General features: G+C 37.0%; 4 protein-coding genes across 5 annotated transcripts; 2 read left to right on the top strand and 2 right to left on the bottom strand.

Annotated features, from left to right (window-relative positions):
* Nucleotides 1–6: 6 nt before the first annotated feature.
* On the bottom strand, nt 7–3,623 carry LOC121740464 (kynurenine formamidase-like). Its single transcript, XM_042133159.1, has 5 exons — nt 3,373–3,623; nt 996–1,117; nt 766–833; nt 551–608; nt 7–177 (listed from the first exon to the last, which is right to left on the bottom strand). The coding sequence occupies exons 1-5, from the start codon at nt 3,591–3,593 to the stop codon at nt 68–70; spliced, it is 579 nt and encodes a 192-aa protein (XP_041989093.1). The 5' UTR covers nt 3,594–3,623; the 3' UTR covers nt 7–67.
* A 1,830-nt stretch (nt 3,624–5,453) lies between these two features.
* On the top strand, nt 5,454–10,750 carry LOC121725520 (TAF5-like RNA polymerase II p300/CBP-associated factor-associated factor 65 kDa subunit 5L). Its single transcript, XM_042112527.1, has 12 exons — nt 5,454–5,589; nt 5,770–5,924; nt 6,065–6,439; nt 6,571–6,715; nt 7,042–7,123; nt 7,301–7,439; nt 7,514–7,696; nt 8,384–8,536; nt 8,634–8,781; nt 9,341–9,515; nt 10,136–10,367; nt 10,595–10,750. Exons 1-12 carry the CDS (start codon nt 5,521–5,523, stop codon nt 10,704–10,706), a joined length of 1,968 nt encoding a protein of 655 aa, XP_041968461.1. The 5' UTR covers nt 5,454–5,520; the 3' UTR covers nt 10,707–10,750.
* A 360-nt stretch (nt 10,751–11,110) lies between these two features.
* Nucleotides 11,111–12,655, bottom strand: LOC121725521 (DNA polymerase delta subunit 3-like). The gene has a single exon (XM_042112528.1). It carries the CDS (start codon nt 12,548–12,550, stop codon nt 11,198–11,200), a length of 1,353 nt encoding a protein of 450 aa, XP_041968462.1. The 5' UTR covers nt 12,551–12,655; the 3' UTR covers nt 11,111–11,197.
* A 373-nt stretch (nt 12,656–13,028) lies between these two features.
* Nucleotides 13,029–18,035, top strand: LOC121725523 (LIM and senescent cell antigen-like-containing domain protein 1). 2 transcript variants are annotated; one of them, XM_042112530.1, is made up of 9 exons: nt 13,030–13,195; nt 13,313–13,374; nt 14,724–14,837; nt 14,986–15,098; nt 15,261–15,453; nt 15,819–15,960; nt 16,210–16,326; nt 16,780–16,921; nt 17,646–18,035. In XM_042112530.1, the coding sequence occupies exons 2-9, from the start codon at nt 13,367–13,369 to the stop codon at nt 17,837–17,839; spliced, it is 1,023 nt and encodes a 340-aa protein (XP_041968464.1). In that variant the 5' UTR covers nt 13,030–13,195; nt 13,313–13,366; the 3' UTR covers nt 17,840–18,035. The 2 variants fall into 2 exon arrangements, with proteins under 2 accessions (XP_041968465.1, XP_041968464.1); XM_042112531.1 differs by lacking the exon at nt 13,313–13,374 and having other exon boundaries at nt 13,029–13,195.
* The last annotated feature ends 2,272 nt before the right edge of the window (nt 18,036–20,307 follow it).

The following is a 20,307-nucleotide window of genomic DNA, read 5'->3' as shown; positions in this document are numbered from 1 at the left end:
GACTTTTAATTGAAGTAAAATGTAACATCTTTCCAGTTTCGAATCTTAAGAATATCATTCAATCATATTAAAATCTGTCAGGAAGTTTTCGTTTAGGACAAACGGCAGCTAATCGCACAGGTGCTCCAGTTCCTTTTCTTATCTTCATAGGCATCACAAAAGCTGTGCATCCATATTCTGAAAATGAATAACTAGATTATAAAGAAGACAGCTTTAGAAATATTTTAAACAGTGTTAAAAAAATTCGTGTCTTAAGTATATACTCTGTCCCGAGTCCACATAGAAAATCGTATTCATTAGCATTCATACGTGCATTTATTTATCGCTAATGCGTTTTCAACACGTAGTAATATTTCCGCACGTAACTGTAAGACGTAAGTAGGTACCCATATATTATTCCGATAATGATGAAAATTAACTAGTTTTGGCAGAGTAACTAACTAGTACTGTACACGTTACACCTGCGCCTATCGTCCCTTTCAGTTTTGCCAACCTATCTTAAAGTTAAGCGTGACTTACACCGGTGACATGCAAGGTTAATTGGTAATACCTGGGACATCTGAGTCAAGCTTCACGTTTTCCAAATTGTACAGTCCTGCTTTGCATACCTGTTTCGAGAAGATGGTCGGTCTGATATATTGAAAATTTGAAACAAATAAACATGAAAATTAACTTTTATTAATCTGACTCAAATATTTTGTTTCCAACAGTTTCCAACACTTCATTTTATTCAAATTAGCAATTCGTATTCAAAAGCGATAGCACATAATATGATGTGAGCTCAATAAAAAATGACTTCTGAGTACCTATTTGTATTAGCATTGAGCTATCGTCTTTTCAGAACAAAAAATTGTTGGAAGATCGTCATGATAAATATTAGTTGGTATTATAATACTATTATTATTATGTTTCAAAAATTGGTAGAGCATTGTGTCGATTTGTCCCTACGACTATAGAAATATTGTATTGTATTTAATAAGTATTCAAATACATACATGGAACTATGAGCTTCTCCAGTGGTATGTCACCAACTTGTTTGCCTTGGGCGTCGAAATGGTAAGGAGCGTCTATATGAGTACCGCCGTGCTCGCCTGCCGCAAATTCATTTGCTGCGTACCTTGAAGCAAATAAACGTTTTCTTAATGAGAACGAATAGTGCTGACTACTGAGTGCTATTTTTTTATGAAATAAGGGGGCAAACGAGCAAACGGGTCACCTGATGGAAAGCAACTTCGGTCGCCCATGGACACTCGCAGCATCAGAAGAGCCGCAGGTGCGAAGCCGGCCTTTTAAGAGGGAATAGGGTAATAGGGGAGGGTAGGGAAGGGAAAAGGGTAGGGGATTGGGCCTCCGGTAAACTCACTCATCTCGGCGAAACACAGCGCAAGCGCTGCTTCACGCCGGTTTTCTGTGAGCCGACCTAGCCGATCTATTACCAACCGTAGAGTCGAGTATCTAGCACTATACACTAAGCACAAAAAAGTTACAAGTGTATATTCAGTCCCTAAATTTCCAACACAACGCGGTGGCACCTAGGCGACGGTTTCCTCCTGTCCATATGGTCCAGGTAATGGCCGAAGGTAAGTGCGCCCTTTGAATCGATCGAAGGATCGCTTTCACAGTTCGGCGGCCGGAATTTGGGGACGCCATCTGGTCTTGCCAGGTGCGTATTGTAATGTCATGCGCCTGGTGGCACCATCAGGTTGCCAGGTCTGATAGCACCCGCTCTCCTCGCTTTTTAAACTCGGCTGTGTGTTGATACACCCTCCGACAACACGCGAGCCTCCAGAGTCCAGACCCCACGAAGGGGACTCTGTCAGCGCCAACGCCGCTTCGCCAGCTAACGGTTCGATAGCAGCGTAGTATCCGCAGCGCTAACGCATGCTGCGGGCTTCTGAGCTGCTATCTATTCCGGGCACTTATGTGTTCCGCCCAAACAGGACTGCAGAACCCCTGTATAAAGCCATCTGCAGGTGGGCCATGGACCACAAATTTTGGCAGAAGGCAATTCAGGGCCATTGCCATCTTCTTTAGTTTTAATGCCAATCGACGAAAATGAGGGTTATTAAATATTCATTCATAAATAAATAAAATATATTTTTATTTCAAAATGGGTATCATGATACACTTTTTGATTTAGATGGCATTCAGAATCCTAACCAAACCTCCTCCACATCTCTGCGACGCGCCTATAGAAAAACATGGCCTACGTCTTTTCGACTGTGACTAGTGGTCTGGTCTTCAAAAAAGTAAAAAGTATTAACTTTTTGGTAGTTGACGGGCTTACGGCTCACCCATAAAGTTAATATATCTAGCGGAATATTAACTTTATGGGCTCACCTCATATTTATTCTGGTCATAGACAGGTCTTAGATGGCATTCATTATTCTCTATGCTAGAGATTTGAAATTCTCAGATTAATAGTTTTTTGCCTATCTTTGCTTTAACTCTTCGTGCGTGAGTCCGACTCATGCTTGGTCGTTTGCCGATTGGCTGAACCAAAAGTTTTATCTAGAAGGGCGCCGCTTTTGGTTTTCGCACCAACTGAAAGTTTGACTGGGACCGGCACTGGTACCCATTTGATTTTGACCGCGCGCTTGCAAGGGGCGCTAGGGTAATATTTGCACACGGGCGCCACATGGGCTTGAGACGGCCCTGATCGTTGACAATAATTTTATATGTAAATGTGTCATTGTGAAGGCTACAGCTGGTCGAGGTTTTATGTGGTTCGCATTCACGCTGGACTTGGCACTTACCAAGGGCAGTTTGGTAATTTGTCGTTGAGCGTACATAAAGAATAAAGTTAAGTGTGTACTATCAAAGAAGTTGATCCCTAGGCAGATGGGGGGCCTATAAAGTAATTTGGTCGGGTTACGTCAAACCCATCCGATCGATTACAGCTAACATTGAACTGACCACCACATGACATACGGCCCGTGAACTGCCTAGGAATAAATTTCCTCGATGGTACTTACTACTTTATACTTTTAAGATACGCGCACATTATGACAGGGCGCAGAGAGAGCTTCATTTCCCGTGCATATTTTATGTTCGAGTGCGTTAGGTAGCTGTCTTATAAAAGGTGCCTCGTCGTTATAGGTATGCGTGTTTGTTAAATATGTATAATGCATATTACATTATTATTGGAACGAAGTTCCTTATAGCGCGTTGCGAAAGGGGGCTAGACAGAAAAAATGAAGACGAAAAGTTGTAACGACACAAAAATGTCGATACAACCGCACGGCTTACAACTAGGTACCCTTTGGGTACGGAACCCTAAAATACTTTAATTTTATATCTACATCAAGAAGAATCTACATCAAAAACCAAGAAATTATGACCAAATGTTTTGTAAAAAAATTATTTTCTTACCATGACCCATCTTCGTAATATCCCTCGTCCTTTTTCGTGAACTCAAACGATCTTGTGTTTGGCCAATAAATTGTTTCAGCGTCGAACGGGTACGTTAGGTCTATAAATTCATAGTCCCCATCAAATAAAACTTTATTTAGTGACGATGAATGAGAAACAATAACAAAGCAAGTGAGGAATGCTACAACCAGTTGCAATGGAAGAGACATGTTGACTGACATCTGAGTGGGCTGCGTAATGCGTTATGAATCGTGCTACTGTTATAGGTAAGTTTATGTAAGTAGTGCTGTACACAGTAGGTACAAGTAAGCTATCGCGCAAGCTGCTATCTATGATTTACAAGATGTAACCGAAAATCTGTCTTATCTAAAAAGCGTGTATCAGATACACTGTATCTGCAGATATCCAACTTCCAAGAATCAAGATTCAAGATAGGTACAGGTAACAGGGCAAAAAAATGGTGCTATCTAAAGTACTTCTAACAACAAGTACTATCGACAAAGTTGCCTCCAGTTTTACATTATTTTTATTAAGGGGGGTATTACATTATCATTTATATTGGATCATTTCTATGATCATATATAGGATCCAATATGTATGATGATTTGATCATATCTGCGTATTACATTATCATATTTCATTGATCCTATTTTACGTCATATGTGGTAATATATGCCAATGGAGAGCGCTAACGCTGACAGGTATTGGGTTACCTCAGGGTTACTAGATCTCAGAGAATTCGATTTGTCAAAAGACATCGTCATTTTTAATATGGCTTTTTTTTTTGTTATTTCAACAAGATTATCCAAGTATATAATTAGAAAAATAATTACATTACATTATTTGAAACATTTATTATTATCGAACAAGAAATTAAAAACTTTTTTTTTATATTAAATAACTGGCAACACCTATTTCTATGACCGTATTGGATCCAATCTCTCTGCAAATGTCAAAAATCTACGATCAAGGAAGAAATTAATCATATTATGCAAATCATATGTCTACATGGGCGTACCGAGGGGGGGGGCAGCTGCCCCCCCTGGATCATGTTGACGTCTCTACTAAGTACTTTTATCTATAAAAATTAAAGAAAACTAATTTTTGCCATTTGTTTGCAATACAATATTTTTACAACTAAAAATTATAAATTTTTTATTCTTTATAAGCACCTAGCTAATGAAAAATCAGACTTGCCCCCCCCCTGGCCCAGAACCTGGGTAATTTCCCCCCCCCCCCCCCCTGGCACCAGAACCTGGGTAATTTATTTTATACAATTGTCGTTTCCTCGAGATCCAATTAGATGTGGAGATTGGATATCATATATAGCACGGCAAAGAAAGAAAAATTTTTCAAGCCGACTTTAGCGAGCGTTGTATGTTCTAAGCATTTATATTCAATGTATACACGTATATTTTAGTTAATTATAAAATTAAACATATTAGAACAACATAATATTACAAGTAAAAATAATTACTCCACACTTTATACATTAAACTTCGGAAAAAATTAAAAGATAGACTATTAAAATTATTACAATCAACAAAAAAATGTTGAACAGTTCGACTCTACTCATACTTCACTTCGCCCTGTTCCAGCGGCGAAGCAAACGGCGAAGTGCGGCTGTAAAATTGATGTGCTTTTTTGGCATTGTAATAATTTAAACTTTAATATATATACGCGGATGGTTGAATTTAGTTTGAAGCGTGCGTCGTTTGTAAAAATTTATTGCTTTGTAAACACACATGTACATTGTTTTATAAAAAGATCTTTAATTACTATGACTAAGGTTGATTTTAGATAAATGTATACTTTTTTAAACTCAATTACTCGGCGACAGATTTTCGAGAGGTTTTGTATGGGATTGTGTATCTTGAATATTAGTGATAGAAGTATAATATGTAATTATAATATCTAGAACCAATAAACTAAAGTCTAAACTCTAAACCTTGGTCTAAACAAACTAATTTAAAAAAAATGTGTCTGTCTGCTGTCATTGTCACTTGTCAGACGTCAGTCATTGTCTTTTCGAATGTCAATGTCAAAACGGAAATTTCAGATTTCTTTATTTCTGTTTGTGTTTTTCTTTCTACATTTTTTGCATTATTTTAAAAAATACCTGTTAAATTACTTTAATTTATTAAATAGATGAAGAAAACAAGGAATGATGTTGTTAAGGCTGCGATTACTTCCTACTTAGAGAGACGAAATTATCCTGTAAGTACGCTGAAAGAATTGTGAACGTTTTTACCATGTCTATTTTTTAAATAAAATTAGTATTCCTTACACAATTTGTTCTTCCTAAATCCTGATATTAATATAAGGACAGCAATCAAAAGAATGTATTTAAGACAGAGCTCAACAAGTAGTAACCATACAACATTTAACTTTTTTTAGGACATTGATGTTTTTAATAACATGAATTCAACAAGCCGAAGTGCTGAAGAGATGGCAGTAGCAACTATAGTTCAATGTGAAGCTAGTCGGGCGAATTCTATTCTTTTTTCGTGTATAAATAATGATCCAGGACACTATGACACTCAATATACAAGGTAGTATTCATACTTTTAACATTATTCAATATTCATGTACCTTAAAACACTGCTTTTACCTTCATAGCATATTAATAACATGAATTCCATGTAACCTATAAAAGTTAAATTTAATTTTGAATGTAATTTTAACCTTTCAGGCTTGTAAGTTTTATAAAAGATATTAAAATAGACAAAGTGAAAAATGAGTTGCTAGGACTTTTGACTCCACTTCTATGTCATTTATATTTGGAGATGCTACGAGGTGGGCACGGAGGAGCAGCTCAAATGTTTCTGAAGAGACATTCTGCAACTTTACCACAAAAGGATTTATCCTACCACCAGCCAATTGATGGAAACTTACCATCAGCATTATACCGCCCAAACAGTCTTGAACAGCTATTCAATTCACTACAGAATGGTACAATAGACAATGAAACTCCAGAAAAAGACTACATGAATCAATTGTTAGATGATATAGGAACAATTTACACTCTACAAGAAGTTGAATCTCGACCATCCATTGCAGCATTTAGGTAAGGAATTGATCCTTCATTGCATGAATTACAATATCCCACTTTCGATCAAAATTTGTGTAATTATAAAAGTTGTAGTATGTAGCTCTGTATTCATTAATATTTAATAATTTATCTGAATTTTTTTGCAGGTCCAGTAAATATGACATATACTTATCTCAAGATGCTCTCAATATGTTAAAAGCTTATTTGGCCAGGCATGGTCATGTCCTCCTTATACAAGTCCTGCAAACATGGTTCCACATTGACTTGAATAATGACAGTAAAAAGTCATCAGTAAGTAGAAGACATTTAAATTACCCATAAGGGTCAATTCAGACCGCAACGCGACAAGGCGAGGCGCTGCGCGGCGCGGTATACATTTTTTGTGGATTTGCCAGATTTCAATAGTGCGTATAAATTTAGAAATGAATCTACGCATCGCGTTGCAGTCAGAATGAACCCAAATTTTCAGGATTGAATATATAAAAGATAAAATAGAATCCTATTAGAGACATTTCACTATCTATCTGTCCATTTATCAGCCTAACACCAGCCTATATATTTGATACTTTCTATATTTTCTATATATAGATATTTAAAGATAATACATTATTTTTCAGGAAGATGAAGAAGAGCCAATAGAAGATAATGGTTGTGACATCAAACTAGAAAATTGTTATGACAAAACGAATGAGAGAAATGGTATGTTTTAATATGTTGTGTACTCTAAAAAGTTTTAGTTCTTGAAAGATTTAATGGAAATGAGGTAGCCGTTATTAGAGCTATTTTTCTTGATGCCTTTCTTTGTGATGTCCTGTACTACTCAGCTACTTGCTGCACTTTAATTTAAAACAATAAATAGTATTCATCGCTCAACAGATGTTTTTGCAAAGTGCAATGGTCATGTAGAATACCAATCAGTGGACAAAGAAATGGCAGACCTGCAGGAAGCAATCAAAGGTGTTAGAGATTCTCTGCCACCTTTAAAATTATACAAAGTAGCTGCACCAGATTCATAGTGAGTGACAAAAATGTTTCATTATATTTGTTTTCTTTTTATATTCTTTTTCTAAAATCTTATTCATTTTTTAGCCTCGTTTCTGCAAAGACTGATCAATACTGTAATTTGTTATGTGGAGGATTCCAAAACTCAGAAATTCGCTTGTGGGATCTTGGACAAAATAATGTAAAAAGAAAAATAAACAAGAATATTTCTGAATTTGAGCTCACCTGCTGTGTGCCTCCTGAACCAGAAGTACTTCTCGATGATTCTTTGTAAGTTTTTTTTTCATTAAAGCTGACTTTCCTGCCACGCTGACCATCAGCGCGCGTAGCTCGTCAGCGCTGATCAATCAGCTTGGATCGTTTCAGTCTCGCGCTGATCACCGTGAAGTACAGACGCGAATAATGTCGATGTCAGTACTTAGTATGGTAGTACTTATAACTCAATGATGTTAGTGAAAATTGTTGGCGCGTACTATCTAGCAAAGAAAAAACGTCTGATAAAGAAACAGTACCTGGATGACTGAGATATTCGCTGGTGAATTATATACTTATTATGCTAGTTTTGTTACGCGCATGTTTGTTTCGATATAATGGCTCCGAAGCATCCCATAATTATTTTTTTATCGATATATCACGATTGACCATGATTGTATTCATCGGTATGTGCGTGCGTTCAGCGCGACATGAAAACGCTCCCTGAACGCGGCGGAGGCGCGTCGGCGCCTGTCGGCCGCGCGCTCCGACGCGCGGTGCGCATGCCCGCGTAGCGCTCAGCGCTGATGGCTGTCAGCGCTGTGTGATCTGCGCGACTCGAAAACGCTACATATAACTACATACATATGGACCCACCAGCGCCGACCGTCAGCGTGTGGTCAACGTGACAGGAAAATCAGCCTAAGTATTTATAGGTCATAACTCATAACTTTTAGGAGAACTAACTTATGACCTTATTTACAGACAAATTGGTACAGGTATACCTTTGAGAGGTCATTCTGGTCCTGTACAAGCAGTGAACATTCTCCCAAGGGAAGAAATTGTTTTGTCCGCATCACATGATAATACAATGAGGGCTTGGAAATTAACAGATTATTCTTGTGTTTCTATATACAGGTAAACAGTAGTTGAACCTTAAGACTGGCTAGAAAAGCTAAGACATGTTTTGTTATCGAATGTTGAGGGCTTTAAAATTGTAACTTTTTTTTTAAAGAGGACACAATTATCCAATCTGGTGTATGGATGTATCCAAAAGCGGACTGTTTATTGTGACTGGGTCACATGACAAGACGGCCAAGCTTTGGTCTTTAGACAGGACATTTGCTGTAAGAGTATTTGTGGGACATACCTCAGACGTAACTGTAAGTAGACACTTAGATGTACCATTAAGGGAATTGATATATAGGCAGATGGGGTCAGAGACTAGAGTCTAGAGTGCAGCACCAGCACAAACAGTAAACAAAAAGTTTTGTTCGATGTTTGACAATGTTTCTCCCAATATTCTGATATAACGAGTGCAACATGTCAGATTTAGATCTGACTGTATAAATAATAATAATATATAGCACATAAAGTAAACAAACCCTCTGCTGCGATTTTTGCGAATAGGGAATATTCGCAAAAATCGCAGCAGAGGGTTCTGAGTTAGGTCTGACTACCATCTAATAATTGACAACCCAACCAAATGAAGCAGGTCTGCCATATGCCTATGAAACAACTTCTCTGATAGTAAATATTTTATTGTATGGGGGCATATCTCCTGTTATAAGAATCACGCATGGGTACTTCGTGTGCCGCGTGGTAAATGGTAATACCTCGATCGTGGGAATCGCAGACACAATAAATTCAATTGTTATGCGGCAGCCTGGTGCGGCTTGGGGATTGATGAGTTTTAATATATTTAAAATTCGTGTATTTTAGTGTGTGAAGTTTCACCCGAATGAGGCGTACCTGGCAACGGGGTCTGCGGACCGCTCGGTGCGTCTGTGGAGCGTGTGCGACGCGCGGCTCGTACGCGTTCTCTCTGCGGCGCCGCACCGCACGCCCGTGCGCGCGCTGGCTTTCTCGCCGCACGGCAAGCACCTCGCTAGTGCAGGTATGTGCCAAGCAGGGAAGCAAAACTTGCTTACAACATCATCCTTCATCATAATACTTCGATCGCGGATTCTTGGAAATGCTATTGTATTCTATTGTTGTCGCGATTACCGGTGCCCTTATGGGGCTTAAAGGATTGAGGTCCATATTATTAATAAACCACTCTCAGGCCTCTCAGGGTCTCCCGTCTCTGCTGGCTGACGCAGACGCCTGTATGTGGCGTACACACGAGTGTATGAACACTGAACAGCGCTGAGGTCCTCATACTGTTCAGTGTTCAATATCAATCTTTGCTGATGCACTCTCAGCAAAGTTGGTGTTTATTTTGGTGCAACACACTCTTAAAATGATATTATTAATGGCTACACGATCTTCATATAAAACTACTACCTAACAGCCTCTCAGGACCTCAGGTGACAGTACAGCCAAATGCTCTGAACAGAAAGCGAGATAAAAACTTTCATTTAAATATATTCGCACTCATGAGTCATGACTCAGCTGATGTGCCATAAGATCTCATACAACTTGTTTGCAACTTTGACCTCCTTAACCAAACTGCAGAAATGTTAACAAACATAGTATCTTGTAGTCTTTTTACTTATTATTTTCAATTATTTGCAGGTGATGATAAGAAAATTAAAGTATGGGATTTAGCTGCTTGTACGTGTATACAAGAATTCCGTGGTCACCATGGAAAATTAACGTCATTGGATTGGTCCGCCGTGGGAAAACCAAGTTTAACTAGTAAGCTCTCAGCCGATCCAAATAATCCATCAACAGACAACGCAATTTTATGCTCAGCTGGTATGGATGGCATTGTCAAAGTTTTTTGGGATAATCAAACCAAGAATAGGTAAGAATTATTTATGGTACTATGCATCTTAAGGCGAGACATAGTGTCTGCAGCATTTCCATTACCATAGCATTGACTTTTTGTTGCGTAACTTCGCTGCGGCGTAGTGACTATAGTGCGGTCTCACCTTCATAGTTATTTAATATCATAGCTTGTAACTTGTAAGCATAGAAACTCTTTGCTTGTTATTAATTCTGTCAAATCTATAATGGTTGTTTTTATTACAGGCAAGGATCAAATCAAGAGGGTACATCAACCACATACAACACGAAATGCTCCTACTTAGTAGATGTCCAAGTACATCCAGACTGGCTGGTTGCTATTGGAACCAAAAGATAATTTGTAAATATGTATGATTTGAATAAACTAATTTAAGATTAAAATTGTTCTTCTTGCATATTATACACTTTAACCCATCGATGGTGGAAAAATGAGACACAATAGAATTTCTATTGTGTTACGGTCACCGATGACTGTATGGGGCTTGATGAATTAAAGTCTAAAGTACATACAAACTGTAATGGGTTATATCAGTACAATAATAATTATTTTCAGTAAGGTCTCAACTCTCAATACAGTCTACAATCTAAATTAACCATAATCATAATTTTATGCCAATGTCATCAAAAGATATTTGAAGTATTTTTGGGATAAGAATCATTTAATATGAGAATAATTTTTTAATTGTAAGAATATTAAGCAAAATTAAGCTACTGATTAGGACCATTTAATAAACAGCACAGTAAAAATAAGAACATAATTTATTTGTAAACACAACTAATACATTTCCTTTTTAAAGGGCATATCCATAATTTTAAATCGCTCGAACATTATTTTCTTTTAAAGAAGTTCATAAGTGTTGCTTGCTTTCCCTTCTGTGGTGAAGTAATTTTTTTCTTTGCACTTTTTGACTTTGCATTACTTTTAGGAGAAGTCTCTTTCTTTACCTCCTTTACTTTGGGTTCGGGTATAGTTTGGGCTTCTGGTACATTCTCCTCATCAGAACAGCTCTCGTAGACCTCAACTTTCTTTGTCAGAATGTAACCTTCGTCATCCTGGAATGTTTTGTCTATCACTTTTCTCTTCTTCTTGGGGTTAACCATACCAGAAGTTATCTTGATGTTGTTAGTCATAGGTGTTGGGGGAATTTCATCATCAGAGTCTTGAATCGGCTCTTGAATGTCTTTCTCTGTGTCACTTCTGTCTTCACTCTCACTATCAGATACATGTAATACTCTTTTACGTTTTTTGTCTACCCTTGATGATTTTTTAATTTCATTTAAAATTTTATTCTTGTCTTCCTTAGGAGAGGTCTTTTTGTCATCATTTTTACTCTCTAATTTTTTATTAGTTTTGTTTGTGTTTGTATAACATTTGGGTGCAGTTTCTGACTTAACTTGATCAACTTCCATTTTTTCAATTTTTACCTCGCTTTCACTAAGAAGTCCATTTTTAGACACTTCAGGAGTACTTTTCTTACTTGTATTAGATGGTTTGCCAAAAAATCCAGCAATGCCTTTTTGTGTTTTATTAATACCATTAATCTTTTGATTGCTCTGTTTTCTATTTTCTTTTCTTGGTGAGGGGCTCTCTTTTTTAGGGGATTGTTGTTCTTTTTTGATTTTCATGTCAGTATGTTTGACTGCATTATTTCCTTGATTGGAACTTTCGCCATTTGTTAACTTTTCTTGGACCTCTACTTTGACCTTCTTATGCGGAGGTATACTTTTATTGCTGGAAGTTTCAGAAACAACTAGGCTACTTGATTTCAAATTATTTATTTCGGATGAGCTGTGTTTTACGCAAAAGCTGTTCTTGATTGAGCCTGAGCACAAATTAAAATCGTCATAATTGTTATTAACTAGTAGTATGTTATCGATAGCACCTTTACTAATGCTATAAATGTGTTCAAAATGTACCACTTTAAATGTGCTTCGCAGGCCTACTAATTCGGATTCTGGACAGACAGTGACTCTAGCTACATTACTGTTCGTTAATCCTGATATTAAAAAGATCACATTTAAATTTAAATTAGGTTTATCTTGACGAATAGATTGAACGACTTTCTCCAATAACATTTTACTTGTGTTCACATGTATGCAAAGTTCTTTGCTTATGGAGATGTATGTAACTAATTTGTCTTCATCTAAAACCATTTCCTTTACTGCATTAAGATTATCCATTTCGTGTAACTTCTATAAAAACAAGTAACAATAATTCATAAACTTATCGTTTTAAGCGGTATTCGATATTCAAAACCCCACAAAAACCCATTTTGATTTTCTTACTATGACAATGACATTGACAAATAGTTTTTTTTAAGTAATAATTCCATAATAAGGGCATTAAATTTACGGACGTCGGACGCTATTCTAAAATCTTACCATGAAAATAAAAAAGAGAGCTGGGAATTGGGAAGTGGGAGTTGGGACTTGGGAGATGCGACGTTGTCAGTTGCCAGGTGCCACGTGCCAGCAGCTGGCGCCTGGCAAGTGGCAGTACTGCCTATAATATAGATCTAGTCTAGTTAATTAACATAAAAGTTGTAATAAAAGAACCATAGGCTTTATTAGGACGACAAAAAAAAACAAATGTCACAATTATCAATGTCAAATTATTTCTTGTTTCCTGTTGTCAAATTGACAAATTCTCATTTCTCAGTAATTTTCATAATTTTTTGTGAAATCTGGTTTTGTTTTGTCCTGTTTTAATCTGAAATTTCTCATAAATTTACTTTTGTAGTTCCCATTTCTTTTATATATTCTCAATATTCTAGTACATCTGTTCTAAATACCAAATCGAGGTCAGAATAATTTGCTAAGAAAAAAGTGAGTAATCTTCATAGTTCCATATTCTATTTTAAGAGAATTACATCATTTTATTTAAGGTATCGTGTTTATTATTATGATACACTTGTGAATTGTGGTTGTTTTTATCTTCTACAGAAATTATTTTGGCAAATCGTCCCACACTATACTGTATTTGATTTTGTCGTGAAAATGCCAGGGTAAGCAAGTGAAGTGGGCTGTGGGAGTGGCACTCGACCATGAGTATTTTCCATCCTACACAAACTTCTATACGACACAGGCACTTGCTATGACAAATAATATTCATATACATTACAACTAATGTTCATAATAATTAGCCATAATTTAACAATCCTTATTTGAGCACCAATCACTACTAGTACATAATGTTATAAAATGATGTTTCAATAATTATTACATAGAATGTCAGAGACATATTATAATAGATAAATTAATATAATACAAAAAAGTAATAGATCTGAACATTTCATAATATTATCTCCCTTTAGAGCCGCTACCGCCAACCCGTGGCCCGCCGGGACTTTATTTGTGGCCTGTATGATGTTAAAAAATTTTGAAATTCACGCCCACCGGCAAAATAACGTAAAGTGTATGTGGTATTTTTCGTTAAAATTTTCCACTTTTAAATTAATTAATTTCGAAGAATGTTTGTATTTTAACCCTAAAAAATTGTTGTTGCGGCCCGCGACACTAAGACCAAAAGATGTTTGTGGCCCGCATGAAAAAAAGGTTTGGGACCACTGCTTTAGAGGTATTCTAGTATCTCGTGTTATGGGTAGTTCATGAACTACCAGTCAGCACCATGGTACTGAACAAGTGCTCGGTGTGTGATAAGTTACATTACAACTTGTAACACTGGTCAGTAACTCAGTACCCACCTTATGATCTCTTTTATCAACAACATGCAAAATTCTATATTACATTATTTTAAATTATTACAGCTCTCCAAAAACAATAACATAGATCATTCATTTGTGGTTTTAATCTAAACATTACTACCATCACTTTTCCTCATGTTAGTAACATAGTAAGCTAATATTATTTACTAAGCTAAAGGGTAATGAATTATGTCCTCATATTATTATAATCATTCTAACAATGTAAATTGAAGAGTGAATGAAGTGGGTAGGTAACTAAAATTTTATAACATACTAGCTGTCCCGGTGAACTTCGTTTCACTTGAAAACCTTCCCTGGACTTCTACGAATATTTTAAGACTAAAATCAGCCCAATCTGTTCAGCCGTTTTCGAGTTTTCGCGCGACTAAAACATTTGGAAATCCATTTTTATATATAAGATGGACAATTATTACTCATTTTTCTCTTATTTTTTGAACAAACCTTGGAACTTACCTACTGCATCATCAAATCCACATTTTATTTTTATTTTCAAATTATTTTCTCGGTCCTAAAGCCTTCATTTATGCAAAAACTACAATTTTAAAATTTTAACCAACCCACTTCATGCACTCATGTCTTCGATTGTAAATTCCTGTAGTTGTAAATTCTAATCTTGTTTCTTCTTTCAGAATTGCAACAATGTCTTTGGATAATATGTTCTGTACTAGATGTGGTGATGGCTTTGAACCCAATGAGAAGATTGTAAACTCCAATGGGGAACTTTGGCACACCAACTGTTTCGTGTAAGTTTTTATCAATAAGAAAAAAATTTGAAAACTTTAAAATCAAGTGCATTGTGATTTTTCCATATTAATCAAAATCTAAAATCTCTTAACATTTTTTCACAGCAGTATACATTGTTTCTATCATGTATATTCTGATTTTTTATAGTTGTGCCCAGTGTTTCCGAGTATTTCCTGATGGAGTGTTTTACGAGTTTGAAGGGCGCAAGTATTGCGAAAGGGACTTCCAAGTCTTGTTTGCCCCTTGCTGCGGAAAATGCCGTAAGTATTTATTAAACAATTCATATAACATAACATTTGTTTCTTATAATGACATTATTGACAGTATGTTTGGTACATGATAATTAATAACTTTTGAGTAAAGTTTCCAGAACATTAAGTTTCATAATATCTTTTGCCTTCAAAAATTTTATTTTATTTCAGGTGAATTTATTATTGGTCGCGTCATTAAAGCCATGAACGCAAACTGGCATCCTGGGTGCTTCCGATGCGAGGAATGCCATGTGGAGTTAGCCGATGCTGGCTTCATCAAGCATGCTGGCCGAGCTCTCTGCCATACTTGCAATGCCCGCATCAAAGCTGACGGACTGCAAAATTACATCTGCCATAAATGCCAGTAGGTTTAATAATCCTTTTCAGGGAAAGTAGTGTAAGGGTAACAAATACTTGTGTGTGACTCCCACAGTAATAGAAATTCTTAGTGATGTGTCAATGTACTAATTTCAATATGTTCCTCGACAAGATTTTAATAACGAAAATTTTATTTTTTTCGCGCAACAGAAAATCCTGCAGAAACTGTTCATTTTGACGCGACTCAAAGTAGACTATGTTCATCACCATTGTCAACTATGTCTGTGCCAAATTTTATCAAAATTGGTCTAGACTAGTAGTGTTGAAACTTGATAGTATAGTTGGATAGTACATTATTAAATCAAACATACTGTTAAATATATTATAACATACATAACAATATTTTGACAGTGGCGTGATTGACGGTGAGCCGCTGCGTTACCGCGGGGAGGTGTACCATGGGTACCACTTCACGTGCGCGACCTGCGGCGTCGAGCTCGACCACACCGCCAGGGAGGTCAAGAACAGACCTGGATATGCTGCCAATGATGTGGTATGTGTAGAGAAGTAGATAAATAGGCAGATGGAGTACCTACGTTACTTATTTGGTTTCATTATGTAAGAATGCAATAGCAATATATTGGTTGTGACTAAAATAAATAGGTTACACAAATTTCAACATGTGACTTTAGATACTAAACATGGCTTCAAATATTTTGTGCTTACAAAATTTTATCATCAGTAAGAAAGTAAATGATTATGCTTTCAAAATGAAACAGTATTAACATGAAGTCTATTTCAGAACAACCTGTTCTGTCTGCGATGTCACGATAAGATGGGTATACCGATCTGCGGCGCGTGCCGGCGTCCCATAGAGGAGCGGATCGTCACGGCTTTGGGCAAACATTGGCATGTTGAGGTGAGGCCTTGGACATTTTTTTTAATATTAATTTTGCTTGATATTTTGTTTTTTTCTGCCAACAAACTTTATCATAGTGATTTGTATATTCCAATGGAATGTAAGGATTTTGATCCAAATTTCTCATAAATATTGAGTGTGTATAATTAGATACACTTAATATAGTCATGCAGTGGCGGCTTACACATAGCGAGGCCCCGGGCGGCCGCGGCAGGTCTTTGCGCGGCCCTTCGGCCGTTTGTCCACCGTCGACGTCACCGGGGTACTCGCCGCCAAAAATTAAAATAAAATGCCACTTTATGACCTTTTGCTTGGCGCGAGCACCCAGGTGATTGCCCTGTTCGCCACCCCCTAATACCACCACTGTAGCCATGCCCATGGTGTCTACAATTTCTATAGAAAATAAATTATTTTCTTACTATAACCTATTTATCTACTTCTCTACACATACAGCACTTCGTTTGCGCCAAATGCGAGAAGCCATTCCATGGACATCGCCATTACGAGAAGAAAGGCCTGGCGTACTGCGAACAACATTACCATCAACTGTTCGGCAACTTGTGTTATGTGTGTAACCAGGTTATTGCTGGTGATGGTAAGTCCATTTTATCACATATCATTTGTCATGTAACATTTTAAGAAATTAAAATTTGTTCGAGAATGCTGAGTAAATTCTCAAGCCATTATGATTGTGATGAACAATGTTAGTTGAATCTATGCAGTATGCAGCTATACATTTACCTTTTAAAAAAGTACTGTAGACAACTTAAAGGTTGCTGTCTTTGTACTATCGGAGTAATCGATTCATAGGCTATTCGTTGTTCCTTACCTAATTTGTTTGGGTTATCTCAAGCCCAACTGCCAGTCCGCCACTATCACGACTACTATTGACTTGATTATTACATAATATTCAAACTTCTTATCTAGTCAAATAAAAAAAAACTCGCTTAGCCGTCTATACTTACATAATACTGGGTGCAATTAAACCTTCATTCACGTATTTTTTGTTTAAAATCACTCAGTATTAAATTGTTGAGAAATATCTTCCGAAACTTTTTCTAAAAAACACCACAAGTAACGGACACTACGCGTCGTTGGCACGTGGCTCCCGCGCCTCCCTGGCGTCACCCCGCTCTACCCACCGCCGCGAAGTGACCGTTCCGCAACGATTTTAAGTGGGATAAAATATGTTATTGCAAAAAAAATAACATCCTATTTTTTTTTCGTAAAATGGACTCTCCTAATGATACATAAGCCCTAAAAAAATTTGGCCGGTAGGATTAATTGCACCCTGTAAATTATATATTTTGTATGTGCAGTGTTCACGGCGTTGAACAAGGCGTGGTGCGTGCACCACTTCGCGTGCTCCGTGTGCGACACCGCTCTGAGCACGCGCAGCAAGTTCTACGAGTACGACGAGCGGCCCGCCTGCCGCCGCTGCTACGAGCGCTTCCCGCAGGAGTTGCGTCGCCGCCTGCGCCGCGCGCATCACTACACCGTCCGCCGCAACTAATGACGTACCGGCGTACGTCACGTCATGTCGCGTAATGACGTTAGACGACACTACATCGTGCGCTGCAATTAGTGTAAAGACGGCTACATCTATTATTATCGAATTCAAATCACTAACAAAAAGTGCTTTTTGGAACAGAGTATATTATGACGTAAATACTACGAATAATAAAAACTAAGGAAACGTAACTCCCATACTTCAACCGTTTTAAATTTGGCTCCTTTTCGAACACTAAAATATGACAATTCAGATTTTCGCCAAGGTCGTATCCCAGGTAACATATTATAATATTGCGCGCCGGACGACAGCTTGCGCGGTTATTGTCATTGTCATAGTTATGAAACAAATAATTGTCAAAAGCGGATAGTATTATGCAGTATACACCAAGTACATCTACTATCAGAAGAAACGAGCACATAATTATTATTTTAAAATCAAACATTTTCCTCTGATGCTTAAGACATCGATAATAAATAATTATAATATACATGTAATAATTACTAGCGACCCGCCACGGCTTCGCACGGGTATAAAATATACAGGGTGTCAAAAGACCGCTTCCGATAACTTCGTGGGGTTATTATAGGGCATGAGATATATCCATTGGTGCAAGAAATTTTCATGTAATCGCCAGTTTTTAAAATAGTCAAAATTTTCAACACGCAATGTATAATGCGTGCAGTTAATGAGCGATAATATCGCCCGCCGCCAATGAATGAAACCCCGGGCCGAGCCGGCCCCCCCGCGCCGCCCGCGCCGAATACCGCGCGCGCGGCTCTGCGCTAGTCATGAGTTAAGACAAAACAGCTGATCGTGGTGTGCCCTATACCCTAGCCCGTAGGTAGTGAATAAACCACCAATATTGTAATGATTATTAAATTACAATAGTTTTCACGATTTAACAAAATGTTACAATTTATTAATTACCGTTTCTCAGGTTTTTACTCAAAAATACTCAGTTTTTACTTCCGGCCAAAAAGGAAAAGAAATCATAATTCACATCCGATCATCATCCGATTTACACATCTGTAAAAATACATACACAGTTACCTACTGCACCTATCAATACCTATCAATGGAAAACATACGTGATAACATGTTCACTGACCTGTGATCAGCTGTCTGCTTTTATGAAATGCAGTTCGAACTGTGCTCCATGATCCATCTAACTCGATGTAGATTGCAGAGTTATTCAACACTTAACAAAAGTAATTACAGGAGACATTCCAATTCTTTAAACACTTTTTATTGCACTGTTTAAACCGCACTATCGTCTATCGACGACGATGTTCACCTGTTCCCTAAAGCATCGCACATTCATCGGACGTATCTTGTCACGGCCCGTTATTAATTACAAACATAAAAAAAAATAGTTAACAATACACAAAACAAGCAATAATATGACAACATCTAAACGTAAAATTACAAAACTTAAACAAAAACGTCACAGTACCTACACCAGCACGGCGCGTGTTAGACAGCCGACTGAACAAAATTGAAGAAAAAACTTTGTAAAATAATAGGGATGTATCCCTGTTGCAATGTGAATATTTTGAGTAATCGATAATTTTTTTATCGATAAATCGTATTAATTGTTTTACATACGAGTACGTATTGATTACTGTCAAACTAAAAATAAACAAATATTTACTCAATATTAAGAAAAGCGACAATAATTAAAAGTTATTTAATTAATTAGGTATTAAAGTATTTTAGACGCGCATAACGCGTACCACGGTATAACAATCACTTTATGTATGTATTTTTAAAAAATGAGATGAGATCTACTAAATAATAGTTATAATTTTTATTATTTAATGGTAATTTAAATATCGACTAAATAGTATTGAATTTATAGGGTACAACACTTAGATTGTCCTTGAAATGGATTAGCGACACGTGCGTCGGCACCTGCAGAGCGGCGCGCTTTGTCGGCGCCGCGATCAAAGCAAGCCGCCTTTTGTCGGTGTCTTTTGACTACTTCCGAAAGTCGATACACGACGAACATTATTTCAAAAATTAAAATAGATGTTTTAATTGAGTAGCCATTTGAGCATTGAGGTAATAGGTTGTTAGAGTTGTTAGGAGATAAGTTTGATTTTTTAACAATTACTTCAAGTATCAAAACGTGGTAGTATTGTGTAAAGTGTTAATAATTGATTATTATTTCAGTTGTAATAAAATACTTTGTGGTGTGATACATTTCGTTAACGAGAAGTTTTTTTGACGTTCTTGGTGGTGACTGGTCTTATTGCTTGGTGTTAAGGACTATTTTCAAAATGCATAAAGAAGTAAGAACACTTGAACTCAACATTTTTCACGTAAGTTAATTGCCAGTTTTATGTATGAGGTTTTTTCGTGTATCATCTGTTATTTCGATTGATAAGTGACGATTGCGGATAAACAGTTCATCCGCATAGGTTTCGTTACTTACGATGAACTTTTTAACGAGTCTAATAATCTTAGAA

This window comes from Aricia agestis, chromosome 3, assembly GCF_905147365.1.
Source record: "Aricia agestis chromosome 3, ilAriAges1.1, whole genome shotgun sequence".
NCBI lineage: Eukaryota > Metazoa > Arthropoda > Insecta > Lepidoptera > Lycaenidae > Aricia > Aricia agestis.
This window is presented reverse-complemented; position numbering and strand designations above follow the sequence as displayed.

Excerpts from the sequence above, each read along its gene's own strand:
- LOC121725523 (XM_042112530.1), top strand. Across the intron at positions 15,454-15,818 it reads TACATCTGCCATAAATGCCA|TGGCGTGATTGACGGTGAGC; the intron begins GTAGGTTTAATA and ends ATATTTTGACAG. Across the intron at positions 16,922-17,645 it reads CCAGGTTATTGCTGGTGATG|TGTTCACGGCGTTGAACAAG; the intron begins GTAAGTCCATTT and ends TTGTATGTGCAG.
- LOC121725520 (XM_042112527.1), top strand. The coding sequence starts at position 5,521 with ATGAAGAAAACAAGGAATGATGTTGTTAAGGCTGCGATTACTTCCTAC. Across the intron at positions 5,925-6,064 it reads TATGACACTCAATATACAAG|GCTTGTAAGTTTTATAAAAG; the intron begins GTAGTATTCATA and ends TTAACCTTTCAG. Across the intron at positions 7,440-7,513 it reads GTAGCTGCACCAGATTCATA|CCTCGTTTCTGCAAAGACTG; the intron begins GTGAGTGACAAA and ends TTCATTTTTTAG.
- LOC121725521 (XM_042112528.1), bottom strand. The coding sequence starts at position 12,550 with ATGGATAATCTTAATGCAGTAAAGGAAATGGTTTTAGATGAAGACAAA.
- LOC121740464 (XM_042133159.1), bottom strand. The coding sequence starts at position 3,593 with ATGTCAGTCAACATGTCTCTTCCATTGCAACTGGTTGTAGCATTCCTC. Across the intron at positions 609-765 it reads TTGAGCTCACATCATATTAT|GTATGCAAAGCAGGACTGTA; the intron begins GTGCTATCGCTT and ends TTCTCGAAACAG. Across the intron at positions 178-550 it reads GCTTGACTCAGATGTCCCAG|AATATGGATGCACAGCTTTT; the intron begins GTATTACCAATT and ends ATTCATTTTCAG.